Genomic DNA, 11,533 nt, shown 5'->3' with positions numbered 1-11,533 from the left:
TAATAACTACACTATTTGTTGTCTCTGGCAACACTTTTTTAGGGGACGTGCAAAAATTGTCCCCTAAAAGTCCCTAAGGCAACATTTTTTAATCGTCGCTAGAAATAAATTCGCAACCCCTGAAAATTGTCCCCTTAGATGCTTCTGGGGACGTTTTTGGAGCGTCACTCTATTATTTCTTTGGTAACAATCATAATTGTCCCCTTAAATACTTTTGAGGATATTTTTGAAGCGTTACTCTGTTATTTCATAAAAATTTCAACAACATCAAATTTTTGGTGGCAATCTTCCCTCTAAACTTGTTCACCAAAATACAAATTTTCCCTCCAATCATTCTTAAGAAAATAAAAAAATCAAAACAAAATATTGCTAACACATCACGTAAAAAAAATATATATATAATTTTTTCTTTGTAACACATGGTAATAATAATAATATATCTTCACGTAAAAAAAATATAGCTTTTTCTTTTGTAAGACATAGTAATAATAATAATGTATCTTTATTTTGTAAAATAAAAAAAATAACATAATAATTTTTTTGGGGAATTAGTAACTTTAGTTCCTGAATGAGAAAAGAGTAGTCACTTAAGTCCTTGAATGCAGAGAAATTGCAAAACAGTCCTTGAACGTAGACTCTGTTAGTCAATTTCAAGGATTAATGTGACTAACTGAGTCTACATTCAGGGACTAAATTGACTAACGAAGTCTGCATTCAGAGACTAAGTTGACTAACATAGTATACATTCAGAGACTATTTTGCAATTTATCTATACATTCAGGGACTAAAGTGACGATTTCTTTCCTATTCAGGGACCAAAGTGACTAATTTTTTTTAGACAAAAAAACATAATAAATAATAATAATAATAATATAACATAAGAGTATCTTATCTTTATTTGTATGGTAGAAATACGTAACTTTCCCAAATTCATTCTAACACAAACCTAATCAAAATCAATCTTCCCTTCACTCCGTTCCATTCACACCCTCGTTTCAATCTAAACCTAACTTCAACTTCTTGGGAAATCGCTCTTGTTGTCCAAAAATCGTTTCAATCCAAATCGCTCTTGTTGTCCATAAATCACTCTTGTTAAAATCAAACATTTCTCCATAATCATGTGACCCTCGTTCCAGAAATTGCTCTTGTTGTTCCAGAATCACCCTCGTTCCTCAAACCCATAACTTCAACTTCTCTCGTCACTCCTCAAATCTGGACTCGCTATTCTTCACACCCAAAAAGATCTTGCTGCTCATCTCAAATAACAAAAGATTCATGCAATTCTTCTTCTATTCTTCATCTCTATTTTTATTTTTATTTTTACTTTTTATTTTTATTTTTTTTATTTCAATTGAAAAACGAATCTTTATTGTTTATTTATAATTTTTAAGTTGTTTTAATCGTTAAAGTTCCGATTTTTCGTTTTTGAATGTTTTTGTAATACATGACATTTGTTTTATCGGTGGATTCGAGGGTTAATGATGTTTAAATTTTTGTCGTGTATTCTTTGACCAAGTGTTTTTAATTTGTGAAAAAAAGTTTCTTTAATTCGATTATGAAATTAGCTTGGTGTTTGTGAATAACCCAGGTTTAATGATTATAGTTTAATTTTAAAGTAGTAGTTGGTTTAGTTTTACTGTTTGTGATGTTTTGGAATTTATTTTGATGTATTTGTTGACCCTTTTATGGGTGTTTTGTCGTGAGCTATTGAAATAGGGTTATTTGGATTTGAATGACCATGTCACTAGATGTTAGTTGGTTGTTAGGTTGTATTGAAACTCAGTTTATGAACCATGTTTGGATTAGGCGTGACCCGTTGTCGGACACGCGTTGTGTTCGACACCGACACGACACTGACATATATAATTACACATAATTATATGATTTTTTTTAAAATTATAGTAGCGTGTTTGTGTCCGGCGTCGGTATCCGTGCTTCATAGGTTTTAATTTAGGTAAAATATTGTTGTTGTATTGGCAATATTGGTGCTCACGCGTCTTTAGTTTATTGCAGCACTGTTCTACGTTTACGACATTTTCGGGGTTGTTGCGTTCTTGCTTCTCTGTGCTGTTGTGTTGCTGCTTCTTGCGTTGGTGTGTTCAGGTATTATTTTCAAGTTTTTTAATTTCTTTGTTGTTGTATATGTTTCATACATGCTTAAGATATTATTTTACTAAAAATGGAAATGTTTGCTTCAATTTGATTTTGCCTCAGCCGCTTATATTTTAGTTAAAAATTAAAAGGGTACTATTCCTACTATATAGTAGTAGTTTTATTTTTTAATAGTTACAGGTATGTTGGTTTCATTTGAATTTATCCTTTTAATTGTCGATTTAAAAAAACTCTAAAATGTATATAATATATAATGTCTTATTGTAGTTATTCCCTTATAGGCTTACAGTAATAAACTAATAATAGGCTTATAGTAAACTTTTATTTCATTTTAGTAAACCAAACATGATAAAGAAGGATTGGATGGCGTTGCCTCCACATAGTCAAAGTTACAAGGATGGTGTTAATTACTTTTTGGATATTGCATTCACCAAAGGAATGGTTGAAGAAGAAGAGATTTTGTGCCCTTGTGCTGTATGTTGCAATGATAGTTGGGAAACTAGAGATGTAGTGTACGACCATCACTACTACAGAAATGACATTTAACATCAGTGGAAATCGACTTTTCACATCGGGTCCCACCCGATGTACTAAAGGTGAGGTTGTATGTCTGTAACATTTCACATCGGGTAAGAAACAGTTGTGATAAGTGGTTTTCCACATCTGGCAGTTAAACATTGATTTGATATGTGATTATTTAATACTATAGAATAGGCTTTCACATCTGTTTTACCACTGAAACTGATGTCAAATACGTATATTTCACATCGGCTTAAATGTACACCGATGTGAAAACTACTGATAGGTTTTTTGAATTACTACAAATGCTTACTGCAGTGCCAGATCTGTTTCATATATTCAATTCATTTATAATAATTATATGCATCTTAAAATAGTTATATTAGTCAATCTAATTTAAGCATAATATTTTAACATCAACAATCTTATAACCTCATGTTCAAGCAAAATATGTACAGTTGGAGACCAATTAGAGATCCAATCAATAAAAATTATTATCAACAAACACGAAATGATAATAAAAGAGGTCCTGATTATAGCAAAAGCTTAATTCGTATACAAAAGCTTCATACAAAAATACTTATAGATCCATACATACTAAAGCTTCATACATACTAAATTTACTAGACTATTGTATTATCACTAATACCTGAGATGATTGATAACCTTTCTGCCAAACTCTCAATCTGAGGAGAATATCTAAGAGCACTTAAATTGACTCGGCAACGCAGTTTCAATTCAAATGGACACTTTATACTTTTGTATCAATGACAGAATCTGAAAACAAAACACCATTTACTTTTGAATTTGGCAAACCAAGAAAACATAATTGAGGGTATTGTATGAGAGAAAACCATAGGAAAGTTCAGGGTATTGTACGATAAAGCATTTTAAATTCATGAAATTAATAGGCCCAAAGATTTAAAAAAAAAAAAAACTGACCTGATTCTTATAGTAAGACATATCATACCAACTAATCAGTGGCATGCTGTAAAGAAACCTATTTTCCACTTTTTGCTTCATTCTAGGAGGTAACTCTTTCAATATCCGCATCTCGTCTCTCAAGGATGTAATAAAATGATCCAAATCAAATATGTCTTGAAACTCACTGATACAAGAGCAATAAACAATCATTTACAAACTTTCACACCATCCCCACCTCATGGTAGTTAGCTCAAAACAAATATACCCACATGGAATGAAAAACTAACCTGGCATCAGCCCAAAAGGAAGCTTTATCCAATTCAGGGTGACATTTAAATATCTTGCAAGCCAAGAACTAGTCCTAGTACGAAATAGCTTATTTGTAACTATTACTCTTAAGACAGCTTTGTATGAACAGTAAAGTTCAAAGTGAGATGTATGACATGACAGATGAAATGTAGGACATGTATAATAGGTTTTTTGGTTCTTGCATATCTATAGATTCTTAGTGATTGTTGATTCTTATTGTTTCAAGCAAACAATGAACTTTGGTTCCTGTTAATGGATAGTTTGATAGCAAACAATGTTTACAAATAAGAATTGAGTCAAATGGGGCATTGACATCAAACAATGTTTACCACAATCCAAACACTAACACAAAAACAACCACTTCTACCAAACTACTTCAATTTTTATGACTCCATTTTTAATCATGTTAATTCTAGTATAATGTTCCTGCTAACGTGATTAAGTTTTATGTTGTCTCTTACCTCTACTTTATATCATGGTTATTTCATTATTTCTTTATTCCCGGTAAAAATTCTGTTTTTCTTCTACGTGTATAAATCTTGAAAGTGAATTTGAAAAATAATAATATTGTCGGACACAAAACATGGAATCTAAGTCCTAGGCTTTGACCATAAAGTTATTAAATAGCATATACTAGAGAACAATATGATGGCTTAGCTTGATTCTTATAAGTTAGTTCCAAATCCTACGTCTATTGGTTCTGTTATGGACATGAAAACAATAAACTACTCAAAATTTGACCCCTATCCCTACAACTAAAAGTTTAAAATTAATGTAACTTATTTCATTTTAGTTTCAGTTTAGTATTTATACTGACCATCTCCTATTAGTTCAATCCCAGCCATATGACTTAGTTAATAATGGCTGATTAAGGCCAAGATCTTCTCTTTTTCTATGCATAGATATTTCATATATGACACATAGTTTGAACCTAATAAAATTAAGGGTTAATGGTGCTTTACCCCTGTAATATAGGTCATTTTGGGTTTTCCCCCTGTAAAATATTTTTTTTGATTTACCCCCTTGTAATTTTATTTTTTTTTGAAATACCCCCCTAATAGGTTATAAAAAAACGACTTTATTTTTTTTTCAGAATTTTTTCGTTTTTTTATGACCTATTAGGGGGGTATTCCAAAAAAAAAATATTTTACAGGGGGGTAAATCAAAAAAAATATTTTACAGGGGGGAAAACCAAAAATGACCTATATTACAGGGGGGTAAAACACCATTAACCCTAAAATTAATGGTAAAGTCACAAATATAATACCACAATCCAAAACACTAACGCACAAACAATCAACTTTTCTCATCAAATCAAATCATCCCCGTGCCTTATCTATTCCACAAAAACACAAATAAACTACCACAATCCAAAACACTAACACATAACTCAAGATCCCTATTTTTTAATATATATTTTTCATAATTTTTTTCAAAATCTATGAACCATTGAAAAAAATTAGAGAAATATGAATCTGAAATTTAATGGACACAAACAAAATTACCTAGATGATGATGACAGGAACAGGAGCAGTGAGTGACTGGTGAAATTGAGTGAGGGAGGTCAAACCAGCAAGAGAGCGAGTGAGATCGACCCAAAATCGAGCGATTCAGTGATGAACAGTGTTGGCGGCAGTACCGGTGGCTCATGTCAGCGACGAGAGACTTTTCTGGTCATAGAATGGAAGAGAAGAAAAGATCTGGCGGTGAGAGAGACAGAGGTTGACGTGAGACACTTTTCCGGCGGCTTACGTGAGATCAACGTGGCTGAGAGATGAAGATGGTAAAAGGGTTTGCGTGGAGAGAGCTTAGGGTTTCAATGAGAGGGAGAACGATATTTTTTCATAGAAGAGGGGTAAAGTAAAAGAGGGATGTTTTTCCCTTCAGACATTATTGTCCCTGATGTGAAACATAATTTATCATAATTACAAACTTGCCACCGTGTTTCTTTTCCCTTCAGGCTATTATATCCAACGATGTGAATTGCCACCATGTTATCTTTCACTTCAGGTATACGTTTGGCTGAAGTCAAAACACTGATGTTGAAAGATACATGGAATGGATTTATGGAATGGATTTATCACGGTGAAGATGAAAGTCTTATGGATCTTGATGGTGATAGTCACGACAAAACATCATCTCATGATGATATTAATGGGTTACTTTTTGAGATGTTTAAAGATGTCGCTGAAGGAGGTAGAGTACATGAAGGGCTAAATGAAGATGCAAAGAAATTTTATAAACTAGTTGATGATGCAAATCAAGAGTTGTATTCTGGATGTGAAAGTTTTTCCTCGTTATCATTCACTATTCGAATATACTTGTTGAAATGCCTCCATGGATGGAGCAATGCATCATTCACTGCTCTCTTAGAATTGTTGAAAGAGGCTATGCCAGATTTGAACATCCCTGTCTCTTTCAATAAAACAAAATCTATGACAAAAGATTTGAGCTTAGATTATAAAAAGATTGATGCATGTCCCAAAAATTGCATGTTGTTTTGGAAAGAGCACGAGAAAGATGACTCATGTCATATTTGTGGAGCATCAAGGTGGATAGAATATTCTGAAGTTGCTAATGAGCCTGACGAAATTAAAAAAGCTCACAAGGTTCCCGCCAAAGTTCTAAGACATTTTCCTTTGATTCCAAGATTGAAAAGACTCTTTATGGGAAGTTAAGGCATCCGGCCGATGCCAAAGCATGGAAAGACTTTGATGCAAAACATTCAGATTTTTCTCGTGAAACCCGTAACATCAGGCTTGGGTTGGCAAGTGATGGGTTTAATCCATTTAGGACTATGAGTCTTTCACACAGTACATGGCATGTTGTATTAACAATATATAATTATCCGCCAAATTTGTGCTTAAAGGCTGAAAATCGTTTAATGTCGTTAATTATTCCTGGACCGAAGTCATCCGAAAATGCAATAGATGTGTATTTACAACCACTTATTGAGGAGCTGAAGATATTGTGGAATGTCGGTGTAGAAACGTATGATATTTCCAAAAATGAAACATTTCGAATGCATGCAACTCTTATGTGGACTGTGAATGACTACCCTGCATATGCTATGCTATCTGGTTGGAGTACTAAAGGGAAGTTGGCTTGCCTCGCTTGTTTGCCCCGCTTGTAATCATAAAACTTCTTCAAGATACTTAAAACATAGTCGAAAGATGTGTTATATGGGTCATCAAGTCTTTTTGGATTCAAATCATGTATGGAGATCAAATTCAACTTCTTTTGATGGAAAGCCAGAATATAGGTCTGCACCTTCTTTGTTAGATTCAAAAAAGATTTTAAAAGACTTAAAAAAGATCACTGACATGTTGGGAAAGAAAAAAAAGAAAAAAAAGGCTTGGTCCATTGGGGAAGAGAAAAAAAAAAGGCTTGGTCCATGGAAGAAAAAGTCTATCTTTTGGCAATTACCATATTGGAAGGACGATTCTTTGCGCCATAATTTAGATGTTATGCATATAGAAAAGAACATTTGTGAAACAATTTAGTCTAATATCATTAGACTAAATTTAGAAACATAAAAGAGAAGAACTAATGGGAAAGCTACAATCAATGGACTGAATGAGAAACTACATGCAAAAAATAGAGTTCAAGAGGTTGCTACAAAGCAAAAGGAGAGGCCTAGGATTTTGCAACCACAAGCTAAGAAGGATTTTGCTCAAGGTAATTGATATCTTTGCTTTACTTTAAATTTTCCTATTCTTTATATGACATTCTTTTGATGAGAAATTACATTGAAACTAGGAATGCTGAAAAAAGAACTCATGAGAATCTACTAGACAACAATAGAGAGAAAATTCAGAAGGTGGATAAAACAGTTGCAAGGAAGTTACTTATTTCCTTCCAAAATAGCGAAACCTAATATATCTTTGGACACAATGATGTCAAAAACTGAATGCTCTAAAAAGGCTAAGAGGGTGCCTACATGCCCATCAATGTTGATTCATGATTATATAGAACTTCACAAGTCAAAAGAGATGGAAGCAACCAAGTCAAACAATGGAGAAAAACCGGGAAGCAACTTTCACCCTAGCTCTAGTAAAAATCAGCCACTATCTGGCAAAAATAGAGTGGAAGATTCGAGAGAACCGATAGTCAATGAAGAAGAGGAAAACACAAATAGAGAAGAAGAACAAGATAATTAGTTTTGTATTTCATAATAATGATTTCATGTATTCTTTATATCTTAGTAACCAACATGTGATATTTTTTTGTCATGTTAATTACTTTATAAAATTGTAGGAATATCTCAAAGAAAAACTCGTGGGAGAACTTTGTGCAAAAAGATTCATGCAAGAACTTTTGAAGAGCTAGTAGAAGTGACCTATAATTATGTTGACCAGCCTACCGGTCCCACTAAAAAAGTGGTATCTGACTTGAGCCTCTTCTTGGGAACATTGGCAAGGAACTTAACATTTTGTCCTCTAAAATATACCAACTGGTCAGCAATGCCAGAAAAAAATAAAAACCGTGTATGGAGATATGTTAATGTATGTGGGTGTATCTATGAATTTGAATGTATAATTATTATAGTCTTTAATTTATTGATCTTGTGTTCTCTTATACTTTTTTTTAGCGGAAGTTTATCTTGTCAGTTGAAGCACGAGATTGGGTTAAGACTACTGTTAGAGATGCATGGAGAAGATATAAGCACAAGATTAAGAAGAATCATTTTCTGAAGTATCGCAACATGACCGAAAGACTTAAACATTGTCCTCCAAAGGTGCCAATAGCTCATTTTAGGGAGCTTTGTGAATTCTATAGTAAGGAGCCTATACAAGTAAGATTAATATTTTTTTTTAATGTATGTGCATAATTTTGCACCTTTCTATGTATGTCATAATCAAGTAAGATTTATTATAATAATTCTGTAAAACTTAAATGCAGGCATTGGCTGAAAGTAACGCTAAAAATAGAGCTCAACTGAAGTGTCTGCATCGAATGGGTCCCCAAAACTTCTCTCTGACTCGTGAAAAACTTGTAAATTTCGCGCTCAATTAAAGTACCCCTTGGATGATTGGTTTCTTTAAGCATTTTTTTAATTTATGTCTAGTTTCTACGAGAGGCATTTTAATTCATGGGATGATTTATTTTGATTCGTGCAGTGTGAAAAAGGAAAAAAGAGAACCCACTCAATCAGAAATGTTTTTTTGAAACTCGGAAAGGAAGTAGAGGAAAGCAATTGGATGAAGAATCTGGAAAAGTATTTGTATGTAAAATTTACAGTTACGTTAAATTGTGTTTACTTAATATTGTCGGCAAACATTGTTTATAATATTAATTAATGTTTTCTTGAATATTTTTTTTGCTAGTCCCAACTTCAAGAAATGGTTGAAAAGAAAGGAAGTGATACTGAAGCTCTTAAAGCTGTTATGGGAAAGGAGCGTCCCGGCAGGTTACGTTGTTATGGGAGAACAGTAACTAAAACTTCCTTAAAGCGAAAGGTTGAGATTAATGCTAAACAAGCACATAGTCAAGAGGTATCTACTTTAAGGCATGAATTTCAAGATCAGATTGATAGATTGCAAAATGCGTTTAAGACTGTCATACAACAATGCAATCCTCAATTAAATATGGACTCAATAGAACATTTGCTAGGATTATCTCATGGAGATGTTAACAGTTTCCCAAAGGATAGTAGAGCACAAATGCATTCCTCTACTTCAATTCAAACTTCATGTCTTGAAAAGGTAACCATATATAGAAATATTATTGATTATGTTACTGTAATTGAGTTAAACTGGTTATATTTTGCTTGTTAATATATGCAAAAAGTTGTTAGTAATGACATCACTTGGAATGTAGGCAAGTGCCTGAAACTGTTAAGTTGCTTGTGTAGGGTCTGAATTAGAGCTGTGCAAATTTATGATTATGTTGTTTTGCTTAATTGTTTAAGATGTGTGTGCAGGGTCAGATTCTGTTTGTGTTGTAGAATTTTATGCATATATTTTGTTTTGCGCTTGTTATTATATATGCAAAAAGTTGTTAGTAATGACATCACTTGGAATGTAGGCAAGTGCCTGAAACTGTTAAGTTGCGTGTGTAGGGTCTGAATTAGAACTGTGCGAATTTATGATTATTTAAGATGTGTGTGCAGGGTCATATTCTGTTTGTGTTGTAGAATTTTATGCATATATTTTGTTTTGCTTGTTATTATATATGCAAAAAGTTGTTAGTATAATGACATCACTTGGAATGTAGACAAGTGTTTGAAATTGTTAACTTGCGTATGTTGGGTTTAAATTAGAGCTTTGCGAACTTATGATTATGTTGTTTGGCTGAATTGTTTAAAATGCGTGTCCAAAGTCGGATTTTGATTGTGTTGCAGAATTTTATGTCTAAATTTTGGTTATGCAATTTGTGGTGTTTGTGCAAACTTGTGATTTATTTTTCTGCATTTTGTGTTTGTTTCTCTGTTGCATAACATGACATAAGTTGCAGAAACTTAAAAATGAGATTGTAATGATGGAATAAGGAAGGAAAATGTGTAAAACAAGTTTCCTATTTGCGGCTATGTTGACTGTGTTTTACTTATTGTTTCGGTTTTTATTTGTGCGAGGTACAACACTTGTTGATGTCTTTGATTGGCCTTTGAACCAAAAATATCTTTGGTTGATGTATTTTGTTCTTATGCAGCGAGTTATCAATGAAGCTGTTGTACAGGATGACATAGATGAGGAATTCCAAGAGGAAGACATAGATGATGAATTTCTTGAGGACGAATTTCTTGAGGACAACTTAAGTGATGAATTTCAAGAGGATGATATAGATGATGAATTTCAAGAGGATGACCTAGATGATGAAATTCAAGAGGATGACATCGGTGATGAATTTGAAGTGGACGATTTGGCTGATGAATTACAAGATAAACTTGAATGATCGAGTTGGATGGTGTTTTATTTTGGATTGTAATTAAGCCACATTTTGGATTGTAGTTAAACCACTAAACTTGTCCGAACTATTGTTTTGTTATTTTGGTAGGCTTATACTTCGAAGCATTAAACTTATCAAGTAATGTTTGACATTTTGATTACTATTATGTCTTGAATTAATGTTTGAACTATTTTATTATATTACATCTTTTGTGGTTGTATTGCTAAATTCGATCATGTTTGAGTTATAATTGACAATTTTAATATTGCCTTTAAGCTATAGTTACATTTCTAAAATAATTGAAAAATTCTAAAATTTTACAAGGACACTCTAAAAATGTTGCCTGTAAGCTATGGGGACGTTTTTATGTTTTCTTAAAGATTCAAATTTAAGGCAACGATTATTAATTGAAGCAATCTATGGGAACATTTAAAAACGTCCCCTCAGAATCCCCAAAAAATCGTCTCCTATTCCTAAGGCTTAGGCGACGTTTTAAAAAACTGTGCCCAAAGAACATGAAAAAACGTCCCCAAAGACTATAGGCGACGCTCGTATAGGAGACACCCGGAAAACCTCCCATATATCTTTAGGGGGCGTTTTTCATAGTTCTGGCAACATTTTTCGATTGTTGTTAAAAAGGATAAATGGTGTAGTGACTTAAAGATTCTTATATAAAAGTTGAAACTATCGTGAATCGTAAGAGACAAGAGTATCATAAAACTGTCGTCTTCCCCCAAAAAAGTAAAGGATCAACTTGAAAATAAAGCCAAACAATAATTAT

At 32.9% G+C, this 11,533-nt stretch overlaps 1 protein-coding gene across 1 annotated transcript; it reads left to right on the top strand.

Moving 5' to 3' along the window:
• The first annotated feature begins 1,096 nt into the window (after positions 1-1,096).
• On the top strand, positions 1,097-10,552 carry LOC112422519 (uncharacterized). Its single transcript, XM_039826882.1, has 8 exons — positions 1,097-1,277; positions 2,014-2,103; positions 8,122-8,369; positions 8,456-8,659; positions 8,767-8,859; positions 8,985-9,088; positions 9,192-9,569; positions 10,516-10,552. The coding sequence occupies exons 3-7, from the start codon at positions 8,328-8,330 to the stop codon at positions 9,298-9,300; spliced, it is 552 nt and encodes a 183-aa protein (XP_039682816.1). The 5' UTR covers positions 1,097-1,277; positions 2,014-2,103; positions 8,122-8,327; the 3' UTR covers positions 9,301-9,569; positions 10,516-10,552.
• Positions 10,553-11,533: the final 981 nt, after the last annotated feature.

The sequence above is a fragment of the Medicago truncatula genome, chromosome 6 (genome assembly GCF_003473485.1).
Source record: "Medicago truncatula cultivar Jemalong A17 chromosome 6, MtrunA17r5.0-ANR, whole genome shotgun sequence".
NCBI lineage: Eukaryota > Viridiplantae > Streptophyta > Magnoliopsida > Fabales > Fabaceae > Medicago > Medicago truncatula.
Note: the sequence above shows the minus strand (reverse complement) of the source record. Positions and strands in the feature narration are given on the sequence as shown.